Source organism: Erinaceus europaeus, chromosome 13 (assembly GCF_950295315.1).
Source record: "Erinaceus europaeus chromosome 13, mEriEur2.1, whole genome shotgun sequence".
Classification (NCBI taxonomy): Eukaryota; Metazoa; Chordata; class Mammalia; order Eulipotyphla; family Erinaceidae; genus Erinaceus; species Erinaceus europaeus.
Window position 1 is genome coordinate 61,042,793 of NC_080174.1, and position 19,896 is coordinate 61,062,688.

The 19,896-nt window shown below is 41.0% G+C and overlaps 2 protein-coding genes across 2 annotated transcripts in view; one reads left to right on the forward strand and one right to left on the reverse strand.

The window, feature by feature from the left end:
* The window catches only part of LOC107522939 (large ribosomal subunit protein uL16-like), a 205,193-nt gene that overhangs the window by 93,369 nt on the left and 91,928 nt on the right, over window positions 1-19,896 (reverse strand). The gene's annotated exons all lie outside the window — the stretch shown is intronic.
* Window positions 1-19,896, forward strand: part of EIF2B3 (eukaryotic translation initiation factor 2B subunit gamma) — a 96,095-nt gene that overhangs the window by 50,783 nt on the left and 25,416 nt on the right. The window contains exons 6-8 of the mRNA XM_007530981.3: window positions 3,486-3,575; window positions 17,761-17,888; window positions 19,532-19,722. Coding sequence (XP_007531043.1) covers window positions 3,486-3,575; window positions 17,761-17,888; window positions 19,532-19,722 — 409 coding nt within the window. The remainder of the gene's footprint in view (window positions 1-3,485; window positions 3,576-17,760; window positions 17,889-19,531; window positions 19,723-19,896) is intronic.

The following is a 19,896-nucleotide window of genomic DNA, read 5'->3' on the forward strand; positions in this document are numbered from 1 at the left end:
TGCCCAACCTGTAGTATATATAGAATAGAGACAGAAAAATCGAGAGGGGAAGGGGAGATTGGGATTGGGGAGGGGGGTGGAGAAATGCATCGAGAACCTGCAACACTGCTTCATTATGATGTTTCCCATACTTCTAGGTGGGGCTGGGGGCTTGAACTCAAGCCCTTGTGCACCCAACCTGTATTCTTAAATAGATTTTAAAATCTCCACAGTAGATTTCCAAAAAGAATACCTTTCCACATGTTGAACTGATGCATTGCTGACTTGGAGAGTCATTATGTGTTCTAAAAAAGAATGTTATTGGAAAGCATCTGCTATTTGAATTTCAAGTGAAAAGAATCTAGAATCTAGTCTTGAGACAAACTAGCTATGTGATCGTGAGATAATCACTTTGCTTGTGTTAGCTTAGTTTCCCCAGCTGAAATAGGCTTAATTGTTCTTTAAAGACCGCCCCATTAAGCTCTTAAATTCCTTTTTATTTCTGAAAGACATCTGTTTTTAATAATTCATACATAAAATATATCTGTGCCAAATATTTAATAAGAAAGTCATGTAGCTTGTTGCCAATGTTATATTGTTCTCTTTTGAAAACAGCAAATCAAGGGCTTTTACTGGAAGGGTAATGAAAGTATTTAAACAAACTTCTAAAATATATTGTTTAAAATGGTATAAATGTTTATACATTTATGTAGTAGAGAGTTTGGACATTTATATCTAGGAAGAGAAAATTTTCAATCTAAGCTTCAAAAATCATAGCCAGATACCTATTTCAAGGAATACAGATGGCGAGGAATGGGTTCACATTCATAATTTTCCTGATGGTATAGAAATCTGAAAATGCTGTTTATCTAAATTAGTATCTACACTGCTACTAACTTCCTTCGACTCCTAAAAAATATATATTTTGGGGCCAGGTGATGGTGCACTTGTTTGAGCACACATATTATAATGTGCAAGAACCCATGTTCGATCCTCCAGTCCCCACCTATAGGGAGAAAGCTTTTCAAGTGGTGAAGCAGTGTGGCAGGTGTCTCTCTGTCTCTCTCCTTCTATCACCCCCTTGCCTCTTGATTTCTGACTGTCTTTATCCAATAAATAAAGATAACATTAAAAAGTTTAAAATATATATACTAGACCTTAAACTATTTTAAAATTCTTTTAATGTTAGATAAATAGATCAAAGCCTGGGGGTTGGGCGGTAGTGCAGAGGGTTAAGCACACGTGGTGCGAAGCGAGGACCAGCACAGGGATCTATGTTCAAGCCCCTGGCTCCCCACCTACAGGGGAGTCACAGGCGGTGAAGCAGGTCTGTAGGTGTCTATCTTTCTCTTCTCCTCTCTGTCTTCCCCTCCTCTCTCCACTTCTTTCTGTCCTATCCAACAACGATGATATCAATAACAATAATAATAACTACAACAATAAAAAATGACAAGGGCAACAAAAGGGAAAACAAGTAAATAAATAAATATTTTTTTTAAAGAGAGAGATCAAAACCTATGGTAGCTTTCTTTCTTTCTCTCCTACCAACCCCCTTCCCCCCTTGTCAGAGTACTGCTCAACTCTGGCTTATGGTGGGTAGTGCTGGTATTGTATCGGGGACCTTTGGTGTCTTGGGCATGAAGGGCTCTTTGCATCACCATTGTGTTATCTCGTCAGCCCTTGTGGTAGCTTTACAAAGATCATACGGACTTTGGAAATTTAAATTTTTTGGTGCCATTTCTCTGAGTTTATTTTTATTTTATTTTATACTTTATTTATTAGATAGAGATAGAGAAATCGAGAGGAGAGAGGGAAAGAGAAAGAGAGACCTGTAGCATTGCTTCTTCACTGTTCATGAAGCATCCCTCCTACAGGTGGGGACCAGGGGTATGAACCTGGGTCTTTGCACATTGTAGCATGTATTCACTACCAGGTATGCCACCACCTGGCCCCTTATTTTTTAATTTATCATTAAGGGGATTTCTACTAATTTTTCATATGTTAATTGGTGTGTGTGTGTGTGTGTGTGTGTGTGTTGGGTGACTCTTCCTTTTTTAGTGGCATTTTATTCCTTCTCCCAAAGTAGATGCCCAGTATGGTGTGCTTAAACTTAATTGACAAATTATTGCTGTGATTTTGTTAAGTAAAATGGCTTTGGACATTATAAGCATGGCCCTTCTTAAAGCCAAAACAAAAGATATCAAACTAAAATGGATATCAGGTGGGCAAATGCCTGAATTTGACCTAATTTATTACCTTTTTATTCAACATTTTACTTATTTATTGTTAAATATTTATTTATGTGAGGAAGAGAGACCAGAGAATCACTCTGGCATATATAGAGCTGGGAATTGAACTTGGGGCCTCATACTTGAGCGTCCAGTGTCTTATTTACTGGATCACCTCTTGAACCTCAGTATTTTATTAAGCATCTACTCTGTGACAGGTACAATGCTTAATGACTATTCTGCTCTCAGGAAATTATCAGTTGGGAGGCATGTAAGAGAGAGAAGTAAATCTGCTGTTACCTATCTCAAGGGGATTGGGAGATAGTGGTTTACACAATAGGTTTCCATTCCTGAAGCTGAGAGGCCATAAATTCAATCTCTAGTACCACCATAAGCCAGAGATAACCAGTGCTCTGTATTTTGTTTGTGTTTTTGTTGTTGCTGTTGTTTGTTTTTTGGGTTTTTTGTTGTTGTTGTTGTTCTTTTTAAAGAAAAGTTGTCTCATAGAAGTGGGCACCAAGTGTTATGGGGCTGTCAGTAAAGGCTTCCTGGAATTATATCTGGGGGAAAGTTCTGAGTAAATAAGAGATTGATGTTAGAGTGTGTTCATAGAATTTTACTTCTTTTGGGGCCACCTGGCTGAATGCACATACTGCCATGTACAAGGACCCTGGTTTAAGCTCCTGGTCCTCACTATCAGAGGGAAGCTACACAAGCAGTGAAAAAGTACAGCGGGTACCTGTCTCTTTATCTCTTCCCTCCCAATTTCTCTCTGTCTGTCCAATAAATAAATAAAATAAAAAAGAGTTTTCTCTTAATAACAGTATTACAAAAAAAAAAAAAAAGAGTATTACATGTAAATTCGGGGGTGGGGGGCAGGGGACATGGCCAGAATGGCCTGTAAAACAAGGAGCTATTAGTAGAAACAGAAAGAAATGTCAATTGTGGGTAGGGTTTGCGAAAGTTAGAAGGTAACTTGCCAGTGAGTCACCAGTTTTGGTTTAATGTCTGGACACCAGAAGCTCCCATAGAATACAAGCTGAGGTTTCTATAAAGAGAAGGCCTTTTATATGGTAGAATTATGCCGGTACTCACCATCTTGGTCCCTCCTGAGTGAAGTATAGGCGGCATGGCTCTGACCCTTGTTAAGTGTTCTAATACTACCTCGTGGTAAGTTAGGACCTTTGTTAACTTATTGTGAGCACTTTCTCTGATCTACTTTCTTATTTTTATCATCATTATTTATTTATTTACTATTATTATTATTTTTTTTTGCAGGCACCCTAGAATACATTTCCACACAGGCCTTGTGGATGCCCATCTCTACTGCTTGAAAAAATACGTGGTGGACTTCCTAATGGGAAATAAGTAAGAAAAATGGAGTTAAAAGTGGAAGGGGTGGCTCAGTGGTAGAGGAGCATGAGCCGTCAGGTTTACTCCTCATCACCACACTGGCCAGAACAGTATTTGTGGGCATGTGTGTATATGTCTTTCTATTTATCTGTCTCTTGTAAAATCCTTACAAATAACAAAGAGTGACCTGGCACAGTGAGTATAGAGCTCTTCACTTGCAAACATGGTGCTGAGTGCAGTCCCTAGTACCGCATATGCCAAGGTGCTGCTCTGACTTATCTTTCTCTCCTATATATCTATATAGATATATTATTTATTTTCAGATAGAGTCAATAACAAGGATAAAAGTGACCATAGCACCTAAGCTCCCTTCAGTGAAGTAACCTATTGTTATTATAAAATAAAATTGTTAAGTAATATAGGAAGAAGGAAGAGTAAAACCCATAGTACTGAGATACGTTACAATGTGACATGGCTAACAACTTCAAGCGTTGACACAATAGTATTTAACCAGTTTGTTTAAGTATCCCTTTGTTTTAGAAATAAAGTCATGCCATGCTAGGGAGATAGCATAATGGTCATATGAAAAAGACTTTCATGCTGGAGGCACCAAAGGTCCCATGTCCAGTCACTAGCACTACCGTAAGTTAGAGTCTGATGAAAATAAGATTCTTTTGTCAGTAGACTGTTATTTTGTGCATATTGCTGAGTCCCTTATTTGTATATTTGGGACCTCTGTTATAGTAAACCAGCAAATAATAAGATATAAGCAAATATTGTACTGGTTCACTGTTATTTAAATGTATTTTTTCCTTTTTTTTTTTTTATTTGGCAGGATAGAGAGAAATTTAGAGAGGTAGGGGAGACAAAGAGACACCTGCAGTACTGCTTCATTGTTTAAGAAGCTTTCCCCCAACAGGTGAGAACCAGGGGATTGAACTGGGTCCTTGTACATGGTAACACAAGTGCTCGACTAGGTTTGCCACCACCCAGTCCCTCAACAAAATATTTTATAAAAGTAAATAGTAACCTATGGCCTGAAGGTGGCTTAGTGGCTAATGCATTGGACTTAGAAGTGCAGGGCCCTGAGCCAGTAAAATAGCTCACTTGGATGGTGTGCTTTGTCATGTGTACAACCCAGGTTTAAGCCCAGTGCCCACTATATTAAAGAAAGCTTTGTGCTGTATTCTCTTTCACTCTGCCTCAATATCTAGAAGTAAAATGAATGTGGGGGCCCAAGTTCAGCCCTGGTATCACATGTGCCAAAGTGGTGTTTTGGTTCTGCAGAATATGAGTTTCCCAAATCTATTGCTTTTTGTCTATAAGCAGATGTATCGGGTTGTGTCCTGGGGAGAGAACTCGACAAGAGCCAACCTGGGCTGTTGCTTACTCAGTGATGCAGGAGAGGAACGAGGAATTCGTGGCTTAGAGGGAATGCAATGCAATAATGCCTTTATTGATCAGAGAAAACTGCCTTTATATCTTCTGAAACGGAAGTGGCATGTCGGAAAAGGAAATGGCTAAGAGAGGGGGGTGGAGAGAAAATAAAAGAGTGCGAAGGGAGTAAGCTTCCATCTAACAGTGGGGATTAAACCAGTGCCCTGCAGGTAGGGCAGGTCTCAGGCAAAAACAATGATTATGTAAATAGACCACAGCATCAAACAGTGCAGCATGGAGCAGGGGGGAGCTGGCGTAATGCCCAACACAGATGTCCCTCCCCTAACAATTGCCCCCCTCTAACAAAAGGTCAGAGACTTACCAAGAATAAGTTTTCCTATAATACTGGGAAAGAAGTCCATTTCACTGAGTGAAATTTCATGAATATAGAAAAACAAAATTTGGCACTTTTTCTGACTTTGGAGAACAGAATTGCAGCACTTAAATAAATACTCCCCAGGTACTATATCTGGCAAAACACACCAGACTTGTGTTTCTAGAGAGAGACATCTGTGGTTGATTATATATATATATATATATATATATATATATATATATATATATATATATATAGAATGCAGCTAGTATCCTCAGAGAAGCAGGTAGGAAAAGATTGAATGACTAAAGGTTAAGGAAAGGAGCAATTAGGTAGCGCAGCAGGTTAAGTGCACGTGGCGCAAAGTGCAAGGACTGGCCTAAGGATCCCTGTTCAAGCCCCCAGCTCCCCACCTGCAGGGGAGTATCACAGGTGGTGAAGCAGGTCTGCAGGTGTCTATCTTTCTCTCCTTCTCTCTGTCTTCCCCATCTCTCTCCATTTCTCTCTGTCCTATCCAACAAGGATGACAACAATAATAACTACAACAATAAAACAACAGGGCAATGAAAGGGAATAAATAAATAAATATATTTTTTTAAAAAAGGAGCAATTAGTCTCCCTTACTGGCTGCTGGATACATATCTGCATTGGGCATAGTAGGAGGACTGGAAAGCTATTGATGGTATCACAGTAGCAAATTCCCACAGACCAGCGTGGAAGGGAATCTGAGAATCTAGGTTTAAATGCTAGCTCACCAAGTGAGGCAGGAGCCTTACCATGTATGCAGTCCATGTTCCAGCCCCAGCACCAGGTTCAGTCCCTGGTTATCACCATCATGAGCCACTGCTAAACTAAGTTCCAGTTGAAAAAAAAAAAAATGGAACAGAATACTTCTTTATTTTTTTAAGATTTTTAAAAATATTTATTTCCTGGGTGGGGGTAGATAGCATAATGGTTATGCAGACAGACTGTCATGCCTGAGGCTCTGGAGTCACAGGATCAAACCCCAGCCACCATAAGCCAGAGCTGATCAGTGCTCTGGTTAAAAAAAAAAAAAAAAAAAAAATTATTTCCTTTTTGTTGCCCTTGTTGTTTTTATTGTTGTTGTAGTTATTATTGATGTCATCATTGTTGGATAGGACAGAGAGAAATATAGAGAGGAGGGAAAGACAGAGAGGGGGAGAGAAAGATAGACACCTGCAAACCTGCTTCACCGCCTCTGAAGTGACTCCCCTGCAGGTGGGGAGCCAGAGGCTTAAACTGGGATCCTCACACTGTCCTTGAGCTTTGCGCCACATGTGCTTAACCCGCTGCACTACTGCCCAACTCCCTGAATATTTCTTTCTTATCCAGAAGAATCCAGAATTATATTCAGCCTTTTCTGGTGTTAGAATCTGATCTATATATACAGGTCAGTCTTAAGATTTGATAGCAGACCAAGTGGAATGGAGGGAGAAAGAAGAAAATTATCTCTATTATAGGGAGATACTTTAGCACCAACTTAACATGCCTGAGACCCCAGAGGCTGCAAGTTTAACCCCCTCTACCACGTACACCAGAGCTGAACACTGTTCTGGTTCTGTCTCTGTCTCTCCCTTCTCATAATAAACAGCAAAAAAAAAAAATAACAATAATAATACATCTAACAGTGTCAACCATTTGCTGGGTGCTTTGCTAGATATACCTAAGTGTTGTTAAAATTCTCGGAGGCTCTTGCCGACCGGACTGGCTTCACGGACAGGTAACAGAGACGCGGAGACAACGGCTGGGCAGAGAAGCTGTATTTCTTTCTTCAGGAACAACGATTCATAAACTAACACAAACTAATCACCAAACAGAACTCTGCTGTCTCTTTGCGGCTGTGCAAGCACTCTCTTTCTCTCGAACTCAGGAACCCTCTCCCTTACTCTCGAACTCAGGAACTCTCGAACTCTCATACTCTAGAACTCTGGAACTCTCTTACTGGGGCACCCTCTGGCCCTCTCTCTCTTCCTCCCCAACTCAGGAATTCAGGAACTCTCGGACTCAGGAACCCTCTCCCGGGGTTCCTTGGGGCGGGGCCAAGCAGGCCCGCGAAATTAACAGGACTGATCCAATTCTCTTGGCGGGGGAGGGCTAGAACAAACCAATGTAAAGCATACGATACCTAAGTTGTTTTTTCCCCCAGAGCACTGCTCATCTCTTGTTTGTTAGCTATTTTTTAAATGTTTGATAGGACAGTGAACAATTTACAGCAATTTACAGAGAAGGAAAATAGGAGCAGGAAGGAGCCAGACAGTGGCTCACCAGGTTAAACGCTCACATTATAGTACGCAAGGACCGAGGTGCAAGCTCCTGGTCACCACCTATAGGGGGAAAGCTTCATGAGGGTGAAGCAGGGATGCAGGTGTTTCTCTCCCTCTCTGTCTCCCCACTCCCCTCTCAATTTGTCTCTATCTAAAAATAAATATTTAAAAACATCACTCTGGTATATGTAATGCCGGAGATTGAACTCCGGACTTGATGCTCTTAAGTCCAATACCCTAGTCACTGGACCATCTCCTCAGTCAATTCATGGACATCATTTTAAGACTTTCCCCGGAAGCTTATAACTGTTAAGGAGGGACACATGTGAAATCAAGGGGGGAAAGCTGCAAGTACCAGAATTAAGCAGAACTCATGTTTTTGGTTTTTTTTGCCTCCAGGGTTATTGCTGGGGCTCAGTGCCTGTACCACGAATCCACTGCTCCTGGAGGCCATTTTTCCCCCCTTTTGTTGCCCTTATGGTTATTATTGTTATTGTTGATGTTGTTTGATAGGACAGAGAGAAATGGAGAGAGATGGGGAAGACACAGAGGGAGAGAGAAAGATAGACACCTGCAGACTGGCTTCACCACCTGTGTAGCGACTCCCCTGCAGGTGGGGAGCCGGGGCCCAAACTGGGATCCTTACTCCAGTCCTTGCGCTTTGCACCACGTGCGCTTAACCCACTGCGCTACCGCCCGACCCCCAGAACTCGTGTTCTTAATGCTAATAGTACTAACAGTAGTTCTTTTTAGAGTGCATTGCATTTCTAAGTCAGAAGATCTGAAGAAGAAATTATTGCCAGGCTGGCAAAATAGCTCACTGTATGCTGTGCTGCTTTGCCATATACCCATCCAAGGTTCGAGCCTAGCCCCCATTGAAGGAAGCTTTAGTGCTGTGGTCTCTTTTACTCTTTCTGCCTCTTTGCCTCTATCTAAACAAAGATAAAATGAAAATTATTATCAGCTGCCTGACCCAGAAGGATGTTTTTTGGAATGATATTCATTGGTTTATACATTTACTCATTCAGTTTAATTCAAATAAATATTTACTTAATACTGACTGCATGTTTATAGGTAGATAAACAATAATCAGAAATTTATAAAAATGGGGAGTTGGGTGGTAGCGCAGCAGGTTAAGCGCACGTGGCGTGAAGCGCAAGGACCGCCGTAAGGATCCGGGTTCAAGCCTCAGGCTCCCCACCTGCAGGGGAGTCGCTTCACAGATGGTGAAGCAGGTCTGCAAGTGTCTATCTTTCTCTCCCCCTCTGTCTTCCTCTCCTCTCTCCATTTCTCTCTGTCCTATCTAACAACGACAACAATAATAACTACAACAACAATAAAAACAACAAGGGCAACAAAAGGGGAAAATAAATAAAATTTTTTTAAAAAGTAAAAGAAAAAAAGAAGAAATTTATAAAATGCGGTAGTTGCCATGAAAAACAGGATGCAAGCTAATATGACATAGTAGAAGTCATGGGTCATGGAACCAATGTGGAGTAAGTTTCAGGTCTACCAATTATAAAAACTGTATAGCCTTAAACAATATCATTAACCCTTCTAAACCTTTATTTCCTTACTTATAAAATAAAGGACAGGGAATCGGGTGGTAGTGCGGTGGGTTAAGCCCAGGTGGCGCAAAGCACAAGGACCAGGGAAGGTTCCCGGTTCGAGCCCCCGGCTCCCCACCTGCAGGGGAGTTGCTTCACAAGTGGTGAAGTAAGTCTATAGGTGTCTTTCTCTCCCCCTCTCTATCTTCCCCATCTCTCTCCATTTCTCTCTGTCCTATCCAACAATGATGATGTCAGTCACAACTACAATAATTACAACAATAAAACAAGGACAACAAAAGGGAATAAATAAATAAAATAAAAATAAAGGACAGTAAAAAAAAAAAAGTGGTCCGGGAGGTGACGCAGTGGATAAAGCATTGTATTCTCAATCATGAGGTCCTCAATCATTCGATCCCCAGTAGCACATGTACCAGAGTGATGTCTGGTTCTTTCTCTCCTATCTTTCTCATGAATAAATAAATAAATAAAATTTAAAAATAAGATAAAGGACAGTAATACCGACCATGAGGATTGCTGAAAGAATTTGAATGTACATTAATGTCCTCACATGAAACTCACACATGATTTGAATTCCAAAACAGTGTGTATGTATTATTATCTTTACTATGAGATAGAAAAGCTGACAAGTGTTGTGAAAGGATTCTAAAGAGAAAGCATATTTGGGTGAGAGCAGTCTTAAAAACTCAGTAAATTCTTTTTTTTTTTTTTTACCAGAGCACTGCTCAGCTCTGACTTATGGCAGTACGGGGGATTGAACCTGGAACTATGGAGCCTCATGCATGAGAGTTTCTTTGCATAACCATTATGCTGTCTACCCCTGCACAAGCTCAGTAAATTTTCACAATGTGAACATAGTCTTCAGACTACTGTTCAGGTCAAGAAATAGAGCACTGCCAGATTTCCAAGAGTTTCCCCTCATCCTACTTTCCCAAGCAGTAACTACATCCCTCAACACATAAAAGCAACTGCTATCTTAACTATTAAATAAGTTTTAGAAGATAAAATCAGATGTGTACTTTAGAAAAACCACTCTGCCTGCAATGTACAGAGTATATTAAGATATGTGATCAGATTGTATTTTAGAAAGAATAGTCTGCAGTGTGAAGGGTATCTTTCAAGAGTTAAGACTAGAGAAAGAGAAGCTAATTAAAGGTGGATAGTGAAACACGTGGTTGAGTTCACATGTTTCAATGCACAAGGACCCAGGTTGGAGCCCCAGTCCCCACCTGCAGAGGGAAAGCTTTGCGAGTTGTGAAGCAGGGCTGCAGGTGTCTCTCTGTCTCTCTTCCTCTCTATCTCCCCCTCTCCTCTCAATTTCTGACTGTGTCTATCCAATAAATAAGTAAAAGTTTAAAAAAGCACATTTTAAAAAATAAAGGTGGTTGTAGGAATTTAGTCGACTTATGACAAAGGTTTATAGACTAGGTGTTGTGGAAAGAAGTTGGCAATCTTGAGAGCCAGAGATCAGAATCAGCAATGCTTGGTGAGGAAGTAGATGAAATGAAGAGTCAAGATTGTTACCAGATTTTAGTATAGGTGACATCATTAAGCAAGATAACCAATATTAGAGGAGAGAGGTTTGAAAGTAAGGTAATATTTTGGGTCATGGGTAGATAGCATAGTGGTTATGCAAATAGACTGTCATCCCTGAGGCTCCAAAGTCTCAGGTTCAATTCCCCACACCACCGTAAGCCAGAGCTACGCAGTGCTCTGGTAAAAAAAAAAAAAAAAAAAAAAAAAGAGAGAGAGAGAGAAGAAGAAGAAGTGATGATTCAGTTAAAAATATTGTTAATAGGGGTAGGGGTATAGCATAATGGTTATGCAAAGAGACTTTCATGCCTGAGGCTCTCAAGTCCCAGGGTTCAATCCCCCACACCACCATAAGCCAGAACTGAGCAGAGCTCTGGTAAAAAAAAAAAATATATATATATATATATTGTTAATAATGTAATGCAACTCAGAAGGTGGCATCGGGGCAGAATGCAAGTCCTGCAAAGGAGGTCCTGAATTCATTCCTAGTCGCTGCATATGCCAAGGTGATGCTTTGGCCTCTGTTTCTCAATTAGTAAAACTTTATTTATTTGCCACTATGATTATTGCTGGATTTCTAGCGTGTATGATTTCATCATTCCCAGTGGCCTATCTTTAAACTTTTATTTATTTATTTATTTTCCCTTTTAAAAGTTGTCCTTGTTTTTTTTTTTTTATTGTTGTTGTAGTTATTGTTGTTATTGATGTTGTTGTTAGTGCAGAGAGAAATGGAGAGAGGAGGGGAAGAAAAAGATAGACATACGCACACCTGCTTCACCGCCTGTGAAGTGACTCTCCTGCAGGTGGGGAGCCGGGAGCTCAAACCGGGATCCTTATAGCGGTCCTTGTGCTTCACACCATGTGTGCTTAACTGCTGCGCTACACCCAACTCCCTTATTTATTTTTTAATATTTTATTGGATAGAGAGGGAGAGTGAGAGAAACCTTTAGCACTGCTTCACTGCTCATGAAGCTTCCCCCTTGCAGGTGGGGACTGGGAGCTTGAACCCAGGTTGCTCATTGTAACACGTGCTCTCAACTAAGTGGGCCAGTGCCCAGCTCCCCCCCCTCTCTATGTGTCTATCTGCTTGAAATTTTTAAAAATGAAAAAGCCCATCTGGGAGCAACAGAACCACATTTGCATGAGGCTCCCAATACCACCTTTTATTATTATTATTATTATTATTATTATTATTATTCTGGGGAGTTATATGACTCTAGGTTGACTTTCAGAGAGAGGGAGTGAAAGAAACAACACCATTGTTTCCTCCAATGTGGTGGAGGCTGGGCTTACACCTGGTTGCCTACATGGCAAAGCAGCACACTAACCAAGTGAGTTATTTTGTCAGTCCTTTACCTTATTTTTAGCATCTATATCTGCATACCTAATAATGGTATTAACCCTTTTTCCTGATTGTACCAGTTGTTTTGTCTGTTTAATATTGGGATATTTATAACTTGTATTCAAATCTGTTGTTCTCTTTCATAACTTCTTGTTCCTTTGAAGCTTTTTTTCTTTCCTCCGGGGTTATCACTGGGGCTCGATGGCAGTTCTACAAATCCACTGCTCTTGGTGCCTTTGGAGCTTATAATTTAACAAGAGGAGGGAGGTGTTTCTGGGAAGACTATATATAAGGAAAGAGAAATTAAGGTTAGCTAGGCCCACAGTACTAGGTCCAGCTGCTGGTCTTCAGTTCCAAAGTCATGGTGTTCACAGTGGTTCATAGTAGCCTGTCCTACTTCTTGGCATAGCTTTGAACTGCCTCTAGTTTGATTAGGAAGCAGGAAGACCAACTGTGTCCTCCATTATGCTGCTAAGTCAGCTGCATAGTGGGAATTAACCTGATGCTAAAGTGCTGTCTGAGGCAGTGGGACCTGGGAGGAACGCTCCAAGTCCTTTCTCCCCCTCTTGTCTGATCTTAAAGAGTTCTGCTTGAAGGTTTTATGTGTCAAGGCTTGTTTGCTTGCTTTTTGCAGTGACAGTTCTGTTTGGCTCATAATGTAAATATCATGGCTCTGAAATCCCCCAGCTGTCCATGCTTTGTCACTTCTTCAAAGGAAACTGACTTGTTTTCCACCAGAGGGTATTGAGGAACATTTGCTGCCTACACTGCTTTGGCACATTAATGAGGAAGAAAAAAGAGCTAGGAGTAAGTGTTGTTTCATTCTTTGTATTCATATGGAAATTTCTAATCTCCATCAAAGGACCAGGAGAAAAATCACATTGAAATTGAATACAAGAGCTCCCAGCTTACACATAATTTTTCAAAGATGTTTGACTTGATCCTTTAAAAAATGACAAAAAAAAAAAAAAAAAAAAAAGATTGTAGTTCCAGGGCTCATAGTTTTACTTTGCCTCTGCCTCTGCCTCTGCCTTGCTTTCCTACCAGCACTGCTTCTGTGTGGTCCTGTTTCAGCCTGCTGAGTTTCTTTGAATGGAGGCTAGGGTAGGAGGTGGAAGTGATCAAGTTTATAGGAACTGCTCATACATTATCTCCTCTCTCAGCAACATTTTTCTCACATCTCAGGAGTCCTATGGCTGGTCTCTCTCCCTACCTTCTATTCTAGACCTCCCTCATTTTTCTTACTCCAGACTATTTCCACTATTTCCAGAATAAGTTTACTATGAAATAAAACTGATCATGCACCTTTCCTACTTAAAAGCTTCCCGGAACCTGGCTCCCTGTCTAATCAACCTGATCTCTTATCCTTCCCTTCAATTCATAACCAGGCTAACTAGTACTGCACACTGGATTGTGAATTCTTTGAAATCAAAAACTACATGTCTATAAGGCCCAACATAGTGGGTGGCATAGATGGCACAACAGGTTCAGTTCAAGCCCCCAATCCCACCTGCAGGGGAAGCTTTGTGAATTATAAGCAGTGCTTTGAGTGTCTCTCTCCTCCTTTCCTCTCAATTTCTGCCTCTATCCAAAAAAATAGAAAAGAAAAAAGAAAGAAAGAAAAATGTTACTCATAATGACTGGCACATTAATAGATGCTTTGTAAATGCATCACTACACAACAAATTAAAAGAAAAAATATAACAAGCTGTGGTCCAGGAGTGGTGCAATAAATAAAGCTTTAGACTCTGAAACATGAGGTCCTGAATTCAATCCCCAGCAGCACATATGCCAGAGTGCTGTCTGGTTCTTTCTCTCTCTCCTCCTACCTTTCTCATTAATAAATAAGTAAGGGAGTTGGGCAGTAGTGCAGTGGGTTAAGCGCGGGTGGCACAAAGTGCAAGGACTGGCTCAGGGATCCCGGTTCGAGCTCCCGGCACCCCCCCTGCAAGGGAGTTGCTTCACAGGCAGTGAAGCAGGTCTGCAGGTGTCTATCTTTCTCTCCCCCTCTCTGTCTTCCCCTCCTCTCTCCATTTCTCACTGTCCTATCTAACAACGACATAAATAACAATAACCACAACAACAATAAAAAAAAACAAGGCAACAAAAGGGAAAATAAATATTAAAAAAATTTTGAAAAGCTACTTTAAACAAAATCTTTTTAAGAAGAAAGAAAGAATATAACAAGCTGGTACACACAAAAAGATACTGTTTTTAAATTAAAATTCAGTGTTCACTCATTAATGAAAGCTATTAGCAAGTTAGGAACAAAGGAAAAGCTCCTTAACCTGGTAAAGGATATCCACTGCTGGCTATAAAGTGTGAATTGAAGCCTAGTGTCTACCCATAGAAGACGATCACTAAATGGCTGTTTTTACCAGAGCACTCCTCAACTCCGTCTTATAGTAGTATGGAGATAGAACATAGGACCTTGGACCCTCTCTTTGCATAACCATTATACTATCTCATACTCTAAATAGTAGTTTTTGCTTATTTGTTTGTTTAGAATTTATTTATTTATGAACAAGAGAGAGAGAACCAAAACTTTACTCTGGCACTTGAAATGCCAGTTTTACCTTGATAAATTCAAAGATTTATCTGTCCACTCTCCCACCAGATTGCACTAGTTGGTAGTCTTGGTGACGAAAAAGAAAGCTATAAGAGTCATTGGGGTTGGGTGGTAGCATATCAGCCAGATTTTGTGTGTTACAATGTTCAAGAACCAAGGTTCAAGCCTCCAGCCCCCACCTGCAAGTGGGAGGCTTCATGAACAGCAAAGTAGTGCTATAGCCCCCCCTCTTGATTTCTCTGTATCTGTCCAGTAAATAAATAAATAATATATACATATTTTTTTTAATGAAGAATCATCATCCTAGTTGCCTGGTAGGGTTTGCACTGTGCCAAACACAAAGTGCTAAATTTAACCCCCAGCACCACAGGGAGCATCATTGCACTGTGGGGAAGATCCATAAACAGTGGAGCAGTGCAGTAGTATCTCTCCATCTAGAAAAGGGGAATGACAAAGTCGGACTGAGAACAGTAGAGTCCCAAATGTATAAGGCTCTGGTGGAGACCAAGGTAAAGAGGGTCCCATTAGTGCTCTCTTCAGCTATACATATAATAAAATTGAAAGAGTACAGAATGCTATAGCATGCTCCCTGTGCAATAATAATATGCAAATACGTGAAGCATTCCATATTTTCCCAAAATAGTCTCGATCTAAATGGTAAAATATTAGTAGAATTACCTTTAGAATCAAGATCAAGTAAGAGTGCCAGGTGGTGGAACACCTGGTTGAGTATACACATTACCATACACAAGAACCCAAGTTCAACCTCCAGTCCCCACTGCAGGGGGAAGCTTTATGAGTGGTGAAGCAGGCTACAGGTGTCTCTCTTTCCTACCACATAAAAAGAAAAGGGTAGGGGAGTCGGGCGGTAGCGCAGCAGGTTAAGCGCAGGTGGTGCAAAGTACAAGGACCGGCGGAAGGATCCCGGTTTGAGCCCCTGGCTCCCCACCTGCAGGGGAGTTGCTTCACAAGCAGTGAAGCAGGTCTCCAGGTGTCTATCTTTCTCTCGCCTTCTCTGTCTTCCCCTCCTCTCTCCATTTCTCTCTGTCCTATCCAACAACAACAACATCAGTAACAACAATAATATAACTACAACAATAAAACAAGGGCAACAAAAGGGAATAAATAAATACAAAAAAATTTTTTTAAAAAACAAAAGAAAGCAAAGGGTAGTAGGAAAGGAATGACCACTGTGGATTTTTAGTGCAGGCACCAAATCCCAATAATAATCCTGGTGGCAGTAAAACAGATAAACACAGGTTAGAGCTCCTGCTCCCCACCTGCAGGGGAGATGCTTCACAAGTGGCGAAGCAGGTCTGCAGGTGTCTTATCTTTCTCTCTCCCTCTATCTTCCCCGCCCCTCTCAATTTCTTTCTGTTCTATCCAAAAAATTGGGGAAGAGGGGTGGGAAATGGCCACCAGGAAACAGTGGATTTGTAGTGCAGGCACCAAGCCCCAGTGATAACCCTGGAGGCAAAAAAGAAGAAGGAGAAGAAGAAGAGGAAAGAGAAAGAATGGCCATCAAGAGCAGTGGATTAGTAATGCCAGCACCGAGCCCCAATGATAAACCCTGATGGCAAAATAGTAATAAAGAATAAATAAGGTCAAGTAAGAGTGACTGCTCTCAGTGCTTCTACTTATCATTATATTGGAGGTCTTAACCAATGTGGTAAGATTATGAAAATTGTAAATATAAGGTCTGGGAACTGAAAAAGAAAAAAAATAGACGTTTCATAGGTAATTACTAGAATCTACAGATATTATTAGAATTGATATGAATTTTTTAACAAGACAGTTGACTATAAGATCAAAGTATAGGGTAAATTGAATTTCTGTAAACCAACAAGAAGAATAAAATATTTTTAGAGGTAAAGATAAAAAAACAGAACCCAGAGTACTACTCAGTTCTGGCATGTTACAGTGCCAGGGATTGAACCTGGAGCCTCTGGGGCTTCAAACATACATGTCCTGTATTCTAACAATGACCTATTCCCCAGCCCAAGAAAAAAACATATTTTTTAAGAGTTGAGACGCTCCCCCTTAGGCTCCTCTCTATCCACAAGCCACATGTGTTTTCACTCACCAATGACTTGGTGGGTTCCCAAAGTAGTCCTAATCTCATCTTGTTGCAGTCTCGGGTGATCGTTGATATTCCTAGTTGACCAGGGAGAGGAGAGGAGAGAAACGCAGCAGCTGCTACCATAAAATAAATTTTAATGCTTTTGAAACAACTCTGTTTCAAAAGATCAGAGCACTATTCTTATGATGACTCACCTGCTAGAACATAGGTGAACCTAGAACCTAGGTTCAAGCCCCTGGCCCCCACCTGACAGGATTATAAGGGGGAAGCTTCATGAGCTGTGGAACAGTGCTACCAGGAGCTCTCCTTTCCATGTAGCCCCAGCAGTAAGCATGATACACACTAATGAGTATATCACATGGATCCAAGATTTTGTAGACGATCCCTACCACTACCACTACCACTGGGACCTCATGCATGTGTGATTTCACTGCTCACAGCAGTTTTTTTTTTTTTTTAATATTTATTTATTCCCTTCTGTTGCCCTTGTTGTTTTTTTGTTGTAGTTATTGTCATCATTGTTGGATAGGACAGAGAGAAATGGAGAAAGGAAGGGAAGACGGGGGAGGGGGAGAGAAAGATAGACACCTGCAGACCTGCTTCACCGCTTGTGAAGCGACTTCCTTGCAGGTGGGGATCCTTATGCCGGTTTTTGCGCCATGTTCACTTAACCCACTGTGCTATACCCAGCTCCCCACAGCAGTTTGTTGTTGTTTTTCTTTTAATTTCAGCTTGGAGAGACACTGAAGCACAACTTCACTATGCACCAAACTCTCCCTGGTGCTGTACATGGTATTCACATGTAATATCAGGGGCTTGAACTGAAGTCCTCAGTCAGGGTAAAGAATTTTCAAATACAGTACATTATTCTCCAGCCTCAACTTGAAAGCAGTAGAGCATTTATAACTTCTGTTACTCTAGAATAGCCAAATCTATGCCATTTCTATTGATATCTGTTTCAAATTTGCACAACAGGAAAGAATTTAACTTTTCCTTGGATACGCAGTTTTTTGGTCCCCATAGGATCTAGATAGTCAGGTTTCTCTTACTTGACCATTCTTTGTTCCTAGGTCAATTACTTCCATTCGGAGTGAACTGATTCCATACCTGGTGAGAAAACAGTTTTCCTCAGCTTCATCTCAACAGGGACAAGAAGATAAAGAGGAGGATCTAAAGAAAAAGGAACTGAAGTCATTAGGTCAGTACCTGGTGTGGTAAAAGGGGATAGAGTAGGGTGGTAGCACCTTGGAAGAGAGTAGCTAGGCAATTTAGTAGAGCCCACAATGCCTGTCTCTAGGCAGATTCTTGTCTAGCCAGCAGATATAACGAGCTAGCTGACACCAGTGCCTGAGCTCTGGTAAGCGTGCTCACGCAGATCCTGTCGCTGCTTATCAGGGACAGGCTAATCCTTTAGGTTCATTCTCTGGCTCACAGTTCTGGTTTGACTCTATTCCTCACTAAACCATTTTGTCCTTAAACTTTGTCCCTCTCTAGGACCTGGGCAACCCCCTTCCTGACTTAACTCAGTCTGTCAAAGAAACATGAAAGATTATTCAATTATAGTCCAGTCAGAAGCCAACCAGACTTCTTTCCAAGATATAGATTCAAAACCTCTGTTTGCTTTCATATCCCTGCTTAGTCCCTAGTCCAGCCCTGGGCTCATAATACATGCCTCACTTAACAACCACCAAATTTATATCAAATAGAGATAGTATAACCTGACAGTTAAGGTTGCAGGACTTGGCATCAAATAGATTTGAAATCTGACTCTGATGCCTTAGCTTTGTGACCTGAGGCAGACTACTTATTCTTCTGAGCCCCAGTTTTCTTATCATAAAATAAAAAATCTAATATCATTGTTGTATGAGTGGAAAACCTGGAGCCCAGTTCTTTAGCTCCCAAATCCTGTGCTATTTCCATCATAGCACAACTACCAGATCTCAGGATAGAAGCTAATAGCACAAAGTGAGCATGACTGGTCACTACAATCTACACACTTGCTTGTGTTACTTGATGATTTATAATAGTCTTCTATTTCATACTTAAGTTTAATTTATTTTGGGAGCCGGGTGGTGGCACACTGGGTTAAACACACATAGTCTGAAGCTCAAGGACCCATGCAAGGATTCTGGTTTGAGCCCATGGCGCCCCACCTACAAGGAGGTCACTTCACAAGCATCAAAACACATCTGCAGGTGTCTGTTTCTCCCTCTCTATCTCCTCTTCTCCTCTCAATTTGTATCTGTCCTATCCAAAAAATCGGAAAAAAAATAGCCTCAGGAGCAGTGAATTCATAGTGCAGGCACTGAACCCCAGCGATAACCCTGGAGGCAAAAAAAAGGAAAAGAATAATAATACATTTGATGTCCCTAGCAGTATATGGTTATTGCTTGTAGGACTTTTTTCTTTTTGGTTGTTGCCACTGCTCCTGACTGACCTTTAGATAAAAAGAGAGAGGAGAAAGACAGACAGTGGGAGAAAGGAAAGATAACACGGCACCAAAGCTTCTCCCCAGTACAGTGGGAGTTGAGCTCAACCTCGAATCATGTGCATGGCAAAGCAAGTCCCCTTCCAGGTGAGATATCTTGCCAGACCTGTAGGAGTTCTTTGTAACAAAAGTATTTTTGTATCTTTCATTTCAGATATACAGGGTAGCACATTGCCTCCTTTAATTTGCCTTAGTTGTTCACATTTTAGGTGTTAGCCAGCATCCATGATTCATAGGTGAGTTCTAGGGGGAAAGGTATGAGTGATACCTACTTTTAAAACTTCACTGGTTTTTGTAGCTTTTCTATCATCCATCTCTCATTCACTTGTTTGATTTGGGTGTTTGTTCTGAAGATATTTACAGCTTTATAAAAGGACCTAGTACACTGACCTTTGATCCCTATGATGCCTGCTGGAATGCCTGTCGAGGAGACAGGTGGGAAGACTTGTCCAGATCACAAGTGCGCTGCTACGTCCACATCATGAAAGAGGGGCTCTGTTCTCGAGTGAGCACTTTGGGACTCTACATGGAAGCAAACAGACAGGTGAGAGAAGATGGGTTCAGGTCAGAGGTTGTGGAAACTCTTGCCTCTGAAAGACTGAACTTTTTGTTGTCTGATCTATCCAATGTATGCACAGTTATTTGTTCAGAATCTCTCTCATTGTCAATTATGAATAGGAATAGGGGACACCTCTGGGGCCCAGGCACAGCAGATGGG